General features: G+C 39.0%; 2 protein-coding genes across 2 annotated transcripts in view; one reads left to right on the top strand and one right to left on the bottom strand.

Moving 5' to 3' along the window:
- Nucleotides 1-14,417, top strand: part of LOC136257270 (CTP synthase 1-like) — a 145,127-nt gene extending 130,710 nt beyond the window's left edge. Inside the window, exon 17 of the mRNA XM_066050363.1 lies at nt 14,129-14,417. Within this exon, the coding sequence (XP_065906435.1) occupies nt 14,129-14,331 (203 nt within the window). The 3' untranslated portion in view covers nt 14,332-14,417. The remainder of the gene's footprint in view (nt 1-14,128) is intronic.
- Nucleotides 14,418-15,390: 973 nt separating this feature from the next.
- LOC136259379 (uncharacterized) lies at nt 15,391-16,236 on the bottom strand. Its single transcript, XM_066052872.1, has one exon. The coding sequence runs from the start codon at nt 16,234-16,236 to the stop codon at nt 15,391-15,393; it is 846 nt and encodes a 281-aa protein (XP_065908944.1).
- Between the last annotated feature and the right edge of the window lie 843 nt (nt 16,237-17,079).

The following is a 17,079-nucleotide window of genomic DNA, read 5'->3' as shown; positions in this document are numbered from 1 at the left end:
CCTACAGATGGATATAAACTTACTACAGTATCCAATATTGAGTGGATGGGTGGCATGAGAATGCAACTAAGAGCATTTACTGGCTGCCTAAACACTAATGCTATAGTACTGCTCAAATGTAACGTCGTCTCTCGAGAGTAAAAACTCACTAATTAAAGGGCATGGCACCAGTTTCGCTTACGAGTATTCATCCCATTTCAAATATTTGTAAGTGAAACAGGTGCCACGCCCTATATTTAGCAAGTTTTTTTAATCACTTGCACTATCACGAGATGAGATGATGTTACATTTGAGCATGTCATTTGGTGTACCATTCACAGTTTTGTATGGCTACTGGATGACTAATGACAGGATTTGTTACTGTGAGTAGTTCATGTTCCATAAAATGCATGTAAACTGTGTGTTTATTGTGTATTTATTATTCTGTTCCTTATATAGATTGGTATTAGGTAACATTTACACATCCACAATTCCAGGACAATACTAAATGTTTTAAATTCCCCTGCTAAATGTGATACAACTATAATATTGTCATATTGAATTGATGCCTATAAGCTGGTCAACAGGGTCCTGGTGGTTGTCAATAAAGTTGTCAAGTTTTTATGAAATCAAATATCAAATTCCAGAGTGTGATAGTGTTAGGTGTTACTATTCAGTGGACTGGAACAGGTTCCAGATAAAATGTCACTAAATGGCCTTTGTTGCCTACACTATGTAGTGGAGATTTAGTGCAACAAGGCAATAAGTCTTTCCTACATACATACGTGTTGAACTGGGAATTAGGGTAAAATATTGTTGCTCCCCCAAGGTACTGTATATGTAGGAAAGATGTAATGCCAGGAACTAATCTTTCCTACAGCAGATTAAATGCTGGCCACACTAAATGTTCTTTGCAATAGTATTGGCAGAATGTCGTTCAAAGGAACACTAAACATCCATTATGCAGACTATCTGTTATTCTGCATTTTTACTCTCAATGATTAGTGGGACTGAACTATTCATCACCTACATTAGTATTGGAGATAAGATTTAGTGCCACCTGATAAGATTTAGTGCCAGGTGGCACTAAATCTTCCCTATATAGTGTTAGCAGAAAAGTCCATTTAATGACACATTGTACGGAACCGCCGTGTGTGTAGTGTGTGTGTATGTGCGTGTGTTTCAACACATCAAGACTCACGGTAGTGAGTCGCGCGGCCAGTAAAGCAGAAACGCGCGCCGCAGACAATAAATGACGCGACCACTACGTGAGGATTTTACAGGAACGAATGTTGTCAAATTCGGCCGTCCTGTAACTCACCCGCCACTTACGCTATCTCTCTGAAACTCTAGAGTTGAACTCATCGTGTCACTAGTAACTGCCACACAAGCAGTGAAGCAAATCCATGCCGATTGTTTCGTGATCGAGATTGCCGACATCAAAGGGGAAGTTTCATTTTTTCCCTTTTTTTATCGCATGCGGTTAGACGCAACCGCAGGTATATACCTTGCGTTCCTTTGTGCATTCCAAACATCGATTGCCCTGCTATCGCTTCAGTATTCACTCATTCGCCTCAAGATTCACATCATCGATTTCACCATACATGATTATCCTAGTCGTAATTTCAGCACCAAACGAAGTTTCAGTCGTCCTCAGTCGACCTAGAGGCCAAATACAAAACCCAGGTTGTTGTTTTCCGCAATACTCGCTTGGCATGTAGGGCAATGTGTCTTTAAACTGTTCTAAAAGTTTCGTTTAGATTGAAACATGTGTTTTCGAGAATGGCTAGTTTGAAATGTGAATTTAGTCGCCCCCACGTAATTTGCTCTCTAAGAATTTTACTCGGAATTTAAAGAATGACGCAGAGCACAACTGCGGTCACTGGGTATTGATGAACTGGCGCTCCATGTAGTTAATCAGTGCATAAAGCCACAAAGAAGTGTGCTGCCATAGATTATAGTCCACAGATATAATCTATGGTGCTGTATACCATCGTTCGTTTTTAACAAATTTAGTCGCCCCCACCGTGACGTAATTTGTCCCTCTAAGGGCGCAGCTTAAAGAATGACGCAATACAACTGCGGTTATCAGATTTTGACACAAGCTGCGAGTAATTAGCACATGTAGCTAGCCAATTGTCACCATGCATTATTACATTTTATAGCACCCCCACACAAAAATTATGCATGTAATTACAACATACAGAGGACACATGAATGCCAAACACTTTTCACAACATTAATGTAAGAATTGTATGATAATGACTGTAATATAACAGCTATGAAATGTTTTCCAGTGGCCCGCCATGGTAGCAAGTCTCACATGACGGCATGTATATTCATCCAATCCAAGCACAATGGGAGTAACACGTAAGTATGATGACAAGTTGGTATGACTCCATTTGTAGAATCCAGATGAGTGGGTGTGGCTCCAGTATGTCTAAACAGTTAACAAACATTCCTGTTATAAATACGTGCTAGAGTCGCAATATAATAGCATAGTATTTAAATGCAACAATACATAGTCTCCATTGCATCACTAACACTAAGTGGAGGATATTGCTGCATCTCTAGTATGTACACTCTATCAGTACAACCTGTCTTAATGGCCACCAGTTTAGAAAGACAACCTCTCTTGAAAAGCCAATTCCAATTGAGAATTTATACACTGTTACCTGCTTATTGAGTGAAGGTGGCAATAAACAAGTTCCACCGTAATTTATACACATGATCTGATCTGTATATTCTGTCAGTGGATGAGATCCACTTGGCCAGGACAAAATGTGACCCAAATGTCCTGGATGATCCATACTCAACCCACTTATGACCCAGTGGCACAATGGAACTGAGTATAGAGAATACATTTATATTTATTTCTAAGATGTGTGGATGTGTGGACACATTACAACACATTACATGTACATACAAGACATGCTACGTACTGTTTTAGCATTTCAAGTCACCACATTATATACAGACCAGTCAACAATGCTTCATAGTGCCCATCAGTAAACCTGAAGAAAAGTTACGAAAAATAAAAATTCACATAAGTACAATGAAACCTCATTAATATGGCCAGCTGTGGAACCAAAAATTTGGCCTGAATAACAAGGTGGCCTTATGAATGAGGTCATAAAGTACTGCTTAGCTATATTTGGGATCTACTAGAGGTGGCCAATATAATGAGGTGGTCTTATTAAAGAGGTGGCCGCTAAGTGAGGTTTCACTGTACATACAGTTCACAATGGTGAACAATATTAATGGTTAACAATATACACTGAAACCTGCAGGTCACTTGTGGAAGATTGCTCTCTACACAAAATGACACATTCAGAGATGGATGATACAGTAACACATTGTGACTTCAATACTCGTGATGTGTCACTGCTAGGCAGCAACCATATACACAGCACTGCCAATGCACAACATCGCACTTGCTTGTACACACAATTTTGCTCAAGATTTTACAAATTGATAATTAAGGGGTGTGGAAACTAGCTGCTCGCTCGAAAGACTGTGTGGCAGCTGTTTCCCTTCTGTACAAGTGGCCACCAAAACAGGTCCACTGTGGATGAAAGCCAGGCATTAGATATTTGGTATTTCATGTGTTGAAGGCATTCCAGGGCTTCCGGTAGTCTCAAATCTCACCACAGTTTAACTCAGGCAGTGTTGTGGTCACCACTAAACCACTGGAATGCTGTGTTATGTGAAAAATATATCCTATGGATAATGACTTCATCACTTTCTTCATCAGGAGCTTATAAGGACCAATAGTGAAACTTTTTACACTTTGGGCTGACAGCCAACTGCCTAAGTCTGAAGCAGTGCCTTTGGTGCTCTAACAGATTGGCTGCCCCCTTGCTGCCAGCACTCACTGTCTCATACGTTGTCACACACTAAATCCATCTCTATAGCCAGTTAGAACAGTATGCTTCTTACCTTTTTTAAGGCGCAAAATGCAGCCACCTCTTTAAAAAGCTATATAGGTCAGAAAATTTTTGTCCCTACGGCCTGAATAATGACCAGCTTTCACTGTACTATTAGTGATTAGTGATCGTGGAGGATTATTTATTAAGATACTAAGATATACAAACGCTACAACCTCTAAATATAGCAGTAAATTTTTTACCCTGGTCCAATGTCTAATAATCGTGAGAGACTCTATTGTGACAAATACCGTACATGTTTATCATGATATGTGTTAATCGCCTTTTTACAATTAAGTTTTACAACACAAATACATGTATAATTAAACTCACCAATTGTGACTAAATCCCTTCAACACGAAAAGACAAGTAATGAGACAACCTTGGAGACAACAGCCTCACAAGCCTATTCTGGTGCACTTATTTAGTAGTAATATAAATTTTAAAGGCGTTTATTTACAACAGGACATAATTACGCGCCCCTCTATTGTCTCTGTACATACTTGCCTTTTCTTTACTATTCTCATTTCATTTCACAAGATCTCTTGGCAGGGGCGTAGCTTCTTCACTTGAATTAGTCAATGCTTGAAGTAGATCAAGATACTCTAATAGAACAGTCACATTTCTACAAGTGCCATATTTTTATATTGTAAAGTGTGTAAGTAGCTAGTAATTTAAACTGTACAATCCAATGCTAAGCAGAAGTTGTAACTATGCTAAATATTGATTGCAGTGTTACAGCTATTTTGTGACTGCTCTAATAGTCGTTTTAATGCAGTACAAGATGAAAGGCAAAGTGTTATTAAGGGTTTAGTAGTTAAAATGGGTGTTAGTTGACTGCAGTTGCATACCACTAACAGGGCAGCCCAGAGAAATTAGGGGGCCCAGGGAAAAGAGTTAAAGAGGGGCCCAGGGGCAAGGAAGGGTCTAGATCCTGACTGCTCTATTAGAGTATATCGATCTTTCTTTAAACAGGGCCCCTTTTGGGGTGGGGCAGGGGGAAAATACCCCCCCATGTGGGCGGCCCTGGCCACTAAAATTACAGTTATATTTTAATATTCTGTCACTGTAATCTGGGGTTTCTGTCAAAACCATGGAAACTCACGTACTGTTATCAACAGTGCATTGCTTATTCTAACAAAAAGTATTGAAATCCTATCCAAAAACAGCTTATAGCTGTAAAAAAGTGCGCGTCCAAGTAAAGCTGAGTTAACTGCGACAAAAAGTAATGATATCATAATGCGGCCATGTACGAGGTGTGCAAGTTGTAAAATTCATATTAGCTAATCAGATAATACAATGTTATTGTTAAAGTGTTAATGAGAACTATGTGCTGCTAGTTTATAAGTGTGTGGGCATCTTCATAAATGCCACACAAATTTAATTCTCAATAAAGCAATGTGTATAGATTCTCTGATAGCAATAAATAGTTTGAGTTTGGCCGCCTTTCCTGTATACGGCAATGCTACGAACAAAGGAAAGGTGGCCAAACTCAAACTATTTATTGCTATCAGAGAATCTATACACATTGTTTTATTGAGAATTAAATTTGTGTGGCATTTATGAAGATGCTCACACACTTATAAACTAGCAGCACATAGTTCTCATTAACACTTTAACAATAACATTGTATTATCTGATTAGCTAATATGAATTTTACAACTTGCACACCTCGTACATGGCCGCATTATGATATCATTACTTTTTGTCGCAGTTAACTCTGCTTTACTTGGACGCACACTTTTTTACAGCTATAAGCTGTTTTTGGATGGGATTACTATTACAGAGGAGTATTGGTGCCAGGAGGATTTGGATCCAGAGGAACTGATGGGAAAATAGCAGCAGCAGAGTGGGCCAGAACAAAGAGAATTACTTACCTCGGTAAGCTGTAGAAATATATTATGTGAGACGTGCATCGTTGTACGTACCATATCAACACTAACAGCAACTACATAACTGTTCTTTGTCACTAGATTATTTTGGCTATACTATATCATACTAGTTTACTAGTTAAAGAACAGTGGCAAGGAAAATGCAGAAAATAAGGGTGTGTGTTTGCAAGACAAATGCAGCATGAGACAAACCCATGTTCTATATTTTGACTCAAGACCACACCCAAGTGTTATATTTTCTGTAGTGCACTAGCATATGTGATGCTTTAACGTATGAATCCAGAGTTGCAATCAAGAAGTGATTAATACAGTTTATGAATGCCACCATGGTAGTGAGAAAACTGCGTACTCGTGATTAGCAGAAGGTTATTTTGTAGCAATTAATGCCGAGTTATCACTCGATTTGTGATCCGTCAGATCCAGATGGGAGGAGACTGACTGGGAAAGTCCAGCTACGGTTACATGAATAATGGACAGTTTGTACAGCTATCTAAGGTTATACCAAATTAATCATATGTTTCATCGAATGTTTGCCCTCTAGTAATAAATAAAGCTGTAATCGTTTCAGCTACAACTGACTGTTTTATTAGAGTTTATACAACTGATTTTTAAGAGTATCTCGATATTTGCTGCTTTAGGTGCTAAAGTCCTTCTGAAATATAGTTAAGAAGCTCCATTTCCTCCCCTTGCATGGCTACTGCACAATATTTAAGAGTCTACCACCATATTAGCACTCTTAATTTTAAGAAATCACATGATTTACGTTTATTTAAATTTGCCAAAACACTGACCCGCCACATCCGTGAAGCATACAATCGATTTGATTGTTGTTCGCTAGTGTGGTCTTCAATACGACAAAGTTGAAGGTGTCAATATCAATGTCCACTGAATCTAGCCAAAAAGTTGCTGGACTTACAATGATGGACAGTTTATAGTGAATAATTTAAAACTGAATCTTATGTGATTATTGTCGTGGAATTACAGTGTACAAACATTTGTGGGTCGTGTTTATGATTGTGTCACATTCACACAAAGTGTGTTTATTACCATACAAGGGAAAATGCAACACACTTTGGCACATTACAGTAATAAAGCATACTTTTCCATTTTAACTTCAAAAATAATTATATTGACCAGAACCAGCCTCACAACACCTTTATGGCACATTAGCAGTATTGGTTGGTTAGGTATAACAACTAAGCCTTTACATGTCTTACAGTATGACTCAAAACACTTCTAATAGGTTGCAACCATTATGAAAATATTTAATGGAAAATGGTAAATATAAAGCACTGCAAAAGAAACTTGAAAATATCTAATCAAACTTAAATTTGGAGATTGCTCTAATAGAACGATCATATTGTATATAGACCTGTACTCTAGTCAATTGTCATTTCAATAAATTCTTATTTTATTTCCTACCTTCCTACCTAGTCATAATTAGAGAGTCCATGAAATTATTGTGGTAAGGCCTTCAATTGAACAGCTAACAGGTTTCACTCTAATGTATGTGATCATCGGTGAATACATATACAGTATGTATGTATGTAATGTGTTACTCCATCATACACTCTGTTACTATCAGGTTATTGAGATGCCAGAACACAATCCTGGTAACTTGGGTGGAACAATGAGACTTAGGAAGAGGAAAACGTTATTCAAGACATAGGACTCCACATTACGTTAGTTGTCTAATGTCCTCATAAAGTGCTCTTGTTGTTCAGAATTGTACAATAATCATGAATTGCTATGATGTAAAGCCGTGACAAGTTCATATCCTCTATTTAGAGGTGTACCGATAATCGGATCGGCTATAATATCGGCCACCAATATGGCAATTTTTACCAATATCGGTATCGGTACAGAACAGCAGGAGGACCGATATCGCTACCCATATTTATACAGTAGCAATAGTTTGTACATAAACGGATTGTGCATTGGTTTTCTACATTATTCATGTGGCTCTTTAGTGCCAGTGGCTTATTGTTCACTCTGAAACAAGCGCTACACTACAAGAAGCCATATAAATACACGCGATTCTACTGTCTGTTGCTGGAAAGCTTATCACAGACACAGTCTTTATAAATGAAGCAGTTATAGAGTAGCTACCTTGTAATAAAAAGAAGGGTCACAGGATAACCAAGGAAACTTGCTGTCACAGTACCAGCTTTCTCACAAACCATTAGAATGCAGAAATATCCGTATAAGGCTTCATGGGAGTATACATAAAAATGTTTGTGGGTGCCCAATTGTCTGGATTGTGTACCACCACAGGCAGAGTATAGCAGTGAATACATGCACATGTTGTTGTAGGGTAGGTAAATGTACACTTTTAACTATAATGCAAATATCGGATCGACTATCGGTTATCGGCCTCTTTTGGTGGCACCAATATCGGATATCGGTACATGCCAAAAACCCATATCGGTACACCTCTACCTCTATTAGTAATATACCAAATATTTTCTTATTCCCAATGAACAGGATAATCTGGTGGTGTATAGGTTTTATTGATTTGAGCTTTGTTTCAGTAAATATGTACCAAATTGATTAAAACATGTGTGTAGTTTTAATGTACTTCAGTTTGATTTTATTATTGACAAACATAGAAAATATTTCTAAAGCTTCAGCTCGCAAAGCTGAAAAATGTGAAATACATTTTGGTTGTCTGTAAACCAGCAGACTCACTCATTTGCAAGCTTTTCTTGGAACGACTTTAAGACTAGATTGACTGCTCACATCTCTTGCCATGTAGAATTCAGTGCTGCTTTCTCAGTAGACCACTGCCTATTGGCAACTAGATTACCATGTTCCACTGTATACACTCCAAACCCTGTAAACTGGTATCTGACTGGAATGCTGATGGGTTGGGCCTTAATTCTTTCAACCCAAAAATCTGTCTCTGCCAGGGCCTCTATTCAGGCTAAGCATTTATTACCATGAGGTTCTACCATTGAGTACAGCATATTATTAGCTGTGGGTCATACGTAAGTCTGGAAACCAAACCTAGTGCTAGTGGCAATAGAAATTATTGTGCCCTCAAGGTTAATGCCAGACACAACTTTCCTGCAGCATTGGATACAACAGAGAGAGGGCTACAAGCATGTGGCTACACATCAACCCTGATCATACAACGGGTTATTTTTTTAAGCTGCCTAACACCTCCAGGCCTCTGAGGTACCATAGCAGGTGGGGAAGACCCATAGGTCTCTCCTGTCACCACACTAGCCACTACTGGGCCCTGAGAAATCATACCAACTAGATGCGCTTGTTGCTATTCCCACCTCCATCCTCTGGAGTACTTGTTGGCCCCTTCTCTGAATCCTTCTTAGTATCCTTTAAGGGTGAGCAAACTCAAAAGTATATAAATGCCATTATGCATTAAGAATCTTCTTTTCCACTCATCGGTGACTTTCTTAAGTTCGTCTGCAATATTCTAAGCAGTGTGGTCTTTCTGCATCTTTTTGGTGGACAATACTAAAGAACACAGATTCCAAAGTTAGTGGTGTTACCACAAGTTACAACACTGAACCCTTACACTTCGCTTTATTTCCACTAACTTTTCTATAAAAAAATTAATGTACGAACTGCCATTTTACAACACTTGATCAGTATTGGGAATTAACCTAGTAGGTCTAAACTATTGATATCTTTTAGAAATAGTATTGTATCAATACTTGTGGTATTGTATTGTATTGCCCATCCTTAGAATCCTTTTTGGCACAGGAGTTGATCTCTTTCTCATCTTCAGGACTGAACACCAATGGGTCTGATAATGGGCAACAGTGCCCCTGTCAAATAAGTTCAATCAGTGATGCTTTTGCCTAGTTCATACCTTCTCCAGACTTGACTCCACCTTCTTCTGCGCTTTTTTCTCCTTGGAAGCTGACAGCTTCACTTTTGCCAAGCCAGAATTGATTGCTTCTTCAACACCACAGTTCAAGTTGTACTGGTATTTGTGCCCTTTTTTTGCAGAACTGGTAACTGGTGTTTCCAATCTTCCTGGCTGCGTCTTGTGACATCTTCTCCTGGACAGCATTCACCTCTTGTTTCACTCCCACCAATGAGGATTCAAGCTTTTCCTCTACTTCTTGTCTGAACTGGCGTACTTCTTGCATAAGAAGCTTGAGTTTATCTTCCACTGACATTGTATTGAAACACACCCAATGCAAACTGTATGTCAACCTGTATCATACACATGGCATAGATTACTTCTAAAATGTTTATGTAGCCTTTGTTTCTCAGACATAGACTTGCATTTCAAATTTGCACTTACAATATTGAAAATCGGTACGATAACAATATCTAATTGCATATTATTTTATGACTATCTATTTATTTGAATACACATGCTTCCAGCCCATCACCACAGGATAATTCAAAGCACTCTAGGATAAAGTCTGTTGGCTCGGTACTGCTGAGAAACAATAAGGGCCAGAGAAGGTGCCTTTAGCTCCTGATGCTTGCACATGTCTAATCACTCTAGGGATCAAACTGACAGCCAGTTGTTTACTGTGCTCCAGTTACAAGTGAATGAATTCACAGCTGTATAACCCAGGGCCCAAAATCTTTTGTTAATTCTTTCCAGTTGAGTGTTTACTCGGTTATAAAATCTATCGATACTGTATGGACCCCAAATCTCATCTAGCCAGGCAAATATGGATGGTGGGTTAAACATGTACAGCCTAGAATAATCATCATAGTCTACAATACAGCTGTAATAATCGGCTAATTCATTCTGCTCTCTAGGAATCCATTCAGGCTCCAGTCTGATTTTATTATTGGCACATACAGAAAATATGTCTAAAACTTCAGCTGAACAATTCGAACTACATTCTGGTTGTCTGTAAACCTGCAGACTTGTTCATTTGCAAGCTTTTCTTTAAGGCCAGATTTACTGCTCACATCTCTCACCATGTAGAACTCTTAAGTAGACCACTGCCCATTGGCAACTAGATTACCATGTTCCACTGTATACACTCCAAACCCTGTAGAACTGGCATCTGACTGGAATGCCGGCCTTAATTCTTTCAACACAAAAGTCTGTCTCTGCCAGGGCCTCTATTCAGGCTAAGTATTTAGTACCATGAGGTTCTACCATTGAGTACAGTATATTAGTTGTGGTTCGTAAGTCTGGAAACTAAACCTAAGGCTAGTGGCAATAGAAATTATTGTGTCCTCAAGTTTAATGCCAGACACAACTTTCCTGTAGCATTGGATACAACAGAGAGGGCTACTGTACAAGCATGTGGCTACACATCAACCCTGATTTTTTTTTAAGGCTGCCTATTGCTTTATCCACGAGGTTTTCATGAGACTCCACTGAGTGATGATTATGGCGGGTATGAGGAAGGGATAGTAAACTTTAAGGGCAAATGATAGCCACTTTCAATATATTCAACATCGTTTACCTGGATTTCCTGTACTCTCAAAACTAGAGCTGATCCCTTTAGTCAAATCACGGGTCTTCTCTGTGTCATCTCACAGGAGTTCCCAAAATTGTGCTGTTTCTACAAGTACCCTGTACATTGTCAGGGGTATTGGATGTGCTTGTTGTTATTCCTACCTCCACACCCTCTAGAGTACTTGTTGGCTCCTTCTCTGCATCCTTTAAGGGTGAGCAAGCTCAAGTATATAAATGCCATTATGCATTAATAACAATCTTTTCCACTCACCGGTGACTTTCTTAAGCTCACCTGCAATATTCTCAGCAGTGTGGTCTTTCTGCATCTCTTTGGTGGACAATACTAAAGAGCACCAATTCCAGAGTTAGTGGTGTTACCACAAGTTACAACACGGAACCCTCGCACTTCATTTAATTTCCACTAACTTACCTGATTTGACCACATGTACGAACCACCATTTTAAAACACTTGGGGAATTAACCTATTAGGTCTTAACTATTGATATCCTGTAGAAATAGTATTGTATCGATACTTGTGGTATCATATTTCCCATCCTTAGCATCCTTTTTCTGCACAGGAGTTGATCTCTTTCTTATCTTCTGGGTTGAACACTAATGGGTCTGATAATGGGCAACAGTGCCCCAGCCAAATCAAATCAATCAGTGATCTTGATATGCTTTTACCTAGTGGCCAATTACTTCATATCTTCTCCAGACAGCAGATTAGTTAATGATCCTACCGTGAGTTTGCCTACAGAAACCTTGTTATGACTTTTACTTTAAATTTTGCAAATGGGAATGGTTTCCCATCGCCTGGCCTAGCCTTCTTTAGGGAGTTTCCCTACCCTTCATGGTGCCAATACAGCATGTTCCTTGCAGTGATCGAGGTCCTGCTGGCCATCCCACCCAGCAGCAATCTTAACTTCCTTCTCTGTCAGTCTTTCTTGGCTCCCCACTTTCTATTATGGGCCTGCGGGGTTCATCCTCAGACCTGTAACTTTCCCAGGTCTCCCATTCCGGCCACCCACATTATGGCACCACTACTTGATCCCTGGCCAGTTCACAATGGAATGGTACCCTGGTACAGCTTTTCTGATGGTTGCATTGTTGCTGGCACTACGAGCACATGCCTGGCTCCCCTCAGTCCATCCTTGTGGGTCCGAGTATAGGGGCCTGACCTGTGGGTGTTGCTCAGCTTCATCCAATATTGTTAATTGCCTTGAGCCAGCTTCAAGTTTGGTTTCCCACTGTTCTTGTGCCATCTTCACTCAGCACCACGGCTTTTGCCATAGCGACTGACTCCTGGCAAGAGCCAGCACCGACCCAATCGTGTCTCTCCTTGATGAGAAACCACGTGTGGGCTTCAAAACTGGTCAAGATATGTCTGATTGTCTCAACACCATCCTGGCACACACGACACTGTGGGTCAGTGCCATTCTTCAATATCACCGCTTGGTACTGGCAAGAGTCCATAATATATTATGGACTCTTGGTACCGGTTGGTGTAGAGAACCCCATCCTGTGCCTCCACAACCAGTGCTTCTGTCTCTGCTCTTACCCTTCCGTTGGTAAGCCAGGCTTGGCACCCTTCATAGTCTATTCTCAGTGCCAGACAGTTCTTGTAGTGTATACACCCCATGGATAGTTTTAACTCTCAAGGTATCAATCAGCTTCATCAAGTTGTGGTTAGCAATATCGTACTCTGGGAAAGTGAAGGAAGTAATTAATACTAGTGACATATTTTGGTTAGTTTAACGAAAAAGTCTATAGGTAATTTTCATACCTAACATTGTTCTGTATGGTAGTCTTTGCTTCAGTACTAGGCCCAGACATGATCTTCACGGCACGCTTATACATTTATAAGCACATGTGTGGAGGATTAGCTAGCATGCTACAAGTATTATAGATGATGTACTGTTGTACAAGTGCTCTAGAAATCTAATGCAGTTATGTAATTGTAGAGATACAGTTTACTGTCATAAGCCAGATCCAGGAGCTATCAGCTTTCAGTATAAGGTGCAGGTACTTATACCTACTAAGATACTGGCTTGCGAGGCTAAGTTGGGATGTGCCAGCAGAGTCTCTGTGAGTGTGCAATAGCATTTGTACAACAGTATATGTGACCGGATTTGCGAAAAGGTACCTTTTCCACACATTTGACATACCAGCAAACAAAATCATGTAACACTTGACCCCTTATACTGATTAACTTGCTCTTAGTATCAAAACGTATTCAGATACTGTAGCTACATTCACTGAACTTTTCAAGCAATTATATGCCATGATCAAAAACTTATGAAGCCTTAAAGTTCAAAAAATGGGTCAAATTTTGCATGTGAAAAGGGTACTTTTTCGCAGATCCGGTCACATATAGTGTATGATAGTCTGTAGTGTACTAGTTAGGCATGAAAACTAACTGTTGTATAAGTGTTAAAGTGTGTTTTAAAAATGTCTGTGTCCGTGTCTGCAATATCCGCCTTTTCCAACCACCCACATACATGTGGGCTAACACATGCACACTTTCTCCACCTTTACAATGATTGCATGGAAGATACTTACCCCAGAGTAAACTATTTTCCAGCTTTTAAGTTTAGTTTATACCAGAAGGACAAAACTGGTACTTAAGCACCCACCAACATTAGCATTCCAGACTGGTTAATGTTATTGATGGTACAGTATAGTCTAAGAATACGAATGAGAATTTTCACTGTATAGAATACAATCTATTTACTTGGTTAACTGCCACACCTTCAGTAGTATAGCCACACTTGAGTGGTACAACCGTCGATTTTGAAAATAACTTCAACATCTTTTTCAAGCAGTCTGATTCAAACAGTCACTGCATCGATTTTTAGAACTAATGTTGCAGTGTTTGCCAAGTAAATACAGTATGTTATATGCGTATTAGAAGTCACTCATCCCTACAGATCACCCTTACTATGTTGCAGTACAATACCATCCTGAATATCTCAGTAGACCACTAAATCCTTCACCTCCTTATTTGGTCCTCATTCTTGCTGCCGCTAACAAGCTAAACAGCTTCTTCATCTCACAAGGTTGTACCATCTCACCAAGACTGAGCTATGACTATACATCTGGAGATGATGATGAAGATGATGAAGTGACTTAAGCACTGTCTGCTAACAGTCAATGAACAACTTGTATATTATAATATTATTTATCATCACTTAAAACTGTTATGCTTTAGTTATGTGCAATAATATTGTATTTTAATGAAGGCTGTATTTTCGTTTTACATGGAATAGCGAACATACAACAGTTAGTATTCCCACTCTTTGTTGAGTACAAGAAGGTTTGTGTTATGTATCAGCAAGAGTTTGTGAACTCTTGATGTCAGTTATTAAATCACTGATAGTTAGATCCCATCTATCTTATTTTATTGTTGCCCCTTGAACATAGTGAGGACAGAAATAATGGGTATTAACATAGAGAATTGTCTGGGGTCTAAAATTCTGTGAGACTTGCATTGTACAAGAGTAATTTAAGAATGTAAATTTATAAACACTAATTCATATATAGCTGCTAAAGATTAAAATGACTGGTCTTGGCTGATTTTATTAGCGCAAATTAAAATGCACTATTTTAAAATTATACCCACTCTCACTGTATGATCGTTACAACGTGGGGGGAGGGGTACAAACTATATAATGCACCCCATCACATCTCAGTACCAGAATAGATCTAGAATAATTATCTGTATACCTTAAGGTGACTAAAAGTAGCGATTTTGTATATTGGTAAAATTGGTGCATTAAAATTTAGCAACTTATGAATTTGTGATTAATTATCCATACCTTTTTCAGGTTTATCAAGTACTAAATTTAGCAAAAAAAAACATAGTTGGTAAATTAAGTCACCTTAAGGTATATTAATTTTACTATACAACAATATTATTGAATATTAATAATGCCAAAATCAATAAAAATTATGCGAATCATAATCTACTATAACAGCAATAATTTATTTACAGCTAAGATTAACAAGTCCAGCAGGCCAGGTTAATAACTGACATGGATTTAGTACCCATTTAGTCGTCCAAATCCAAAAATCCAACTCCCACCACGCTGATGATCCACTTCTTCAAAGCAGCTTTCAACATTGTCATCTGCTACAGAACCCCCTTGTTCTGATATCTGTATACGAGATTCACTCCACTTTGGGATTCCAATCAAAATGGATCCAGCTTTGTATGATAAGAACATCGTCTCCTGGTTTCCATAGTAACTGATAGCACCAGCTGGCTGAAAGGATTATCCTTGACGTGAATTGCTGATGATGTTGGGTTGTTGCAGTAGCGTAGATTGTAGGTCAGAGTCACCCTGTATCCTTCAATTACCGGTAGGACCTCATGTTCAATATCACTGAAAAACATTGCCCAGCACAAACTGGTAGATGGAGTAGAGGCGGTAGAAGACCAGTCATATTTTATCTCCTCGTTTTGATGACGCACAACTAATTCTCCACCACTAAACTGAGTTGGTAAGCAAACCACAAGACTTCCAAACATCTGTCCTGACTGAGGTGTGTCAACATGAGGTTTGAAAAAGCCTCCAGGAGGATAGACGTTTAATTTGTATAATTCAGCCTGTAAGCCACTACAGTTGGGAACAATTGACTCAATCTGTTTCATAATCGGAGTGCCACAAAGTTGAAATGTTGTCAAGAAACTAAGTGGATCAAGGCATAACGCATCGCGGTAGCTTTTGTCAGTGACATTCTTGTCCTTGAATCCAAAACTAGCAACTGAACAAGCATCAAGTAGCTTCCTTATAGCAGCTTCACTCGCAGCAGGAAATTCTACAGAGTCCCACAACACTCTAGTCTCCTTAGCTGCCACTAAGCCAGTTAATGCACAAGAATCATCTTTAGTACCAGGGTTTGTCTTGTAGTTCATCAATACAGTTCCATTTGGTGGTAACTCGAACTTTCCCCCACAACTAAATCTGGTGCTGATGTTCCTAACTGATTGTCCAAGTTTCGACACAACAGGGCTTTTAGCTTCCTTGTGGTACATGGTTTAGTTTATTCTTCTGACAACTGGTTGAAATGATGGCTAGTACACAGTGCCTTTCTTTTATAGGATCTAAACAGTTGAGCATGTTTGAACAAGTTTGATGGAATTCTAATCCTGTTTATCTGGTTGAAGGTATTGATTGTTGGGCCTGTTTAAACACACTTCATGTTAAAACAAGCCTAGTATTTTCGTGCTTAAACAGGCCTAACAATACTCTCAAAGTAGCCACTGAAGAATTCCACAGAAGTAATTATACTAACTTCATCAAGCTAGCCACAAATCTTTGACACGCTAATTCCTAGTTTGCAGATTCCCCAACATACAACACTTCCAGTCACACAGCCATAGTCTAGATAATTATTTTTACCTCCCTCCCACTTGGTGATGATTATAATTATTATTTCTAAGGGTGTTTCTGAATAGCATATCTTACCAACACTCACTTAATGCATTAAGAAATGCAGGTTAGTGGTCATGTATTGTATAGCAAGAAAAATCAATTAAGGAAGCTTCTGAAGATGCCCCCTCTTGAATACTTCCCATGCCTACGTACCACACAAAACGCAAAAAAGGTCTACTATTCAAACAAAGAACCTACGCAGATAAACTCCTTTACCAATTTGAGTGCCCAATAGGTTATATACAGGCGGCCAGTACCCAAGTTGATAGAAGGGTGGAGATGAATCACACACAAGTACACACACGCACACACACACAAAGAAGTGAATGGCATCATGACTGGCATCAAGAGTTCATGAACTCTTGCTGGCATCCATAACAAAAAGATATCTGAATAATAATCACAATAAACTTGTTAATTGGCCACAGGCATATATAGAGTAA

Source organism: Dysidea avara, chromosome 6 (genome assembly GCF_963678975.1).
Source record: "Dysidea avara chromosome 6, odDysAvar1.4, whole genome shotgun sequence".
In the NCBI taxonomy this organism is placed as follows: domain Eukaryota; kingdom Metazoa; phylum Porifera; class Demospongiae; order Dictyoceratida; family Dysideidae; genus Dysidea; species Dysidea avara.
This window is presented reverse-complemented; position numbering and strand designations above follow the sequence as displayed.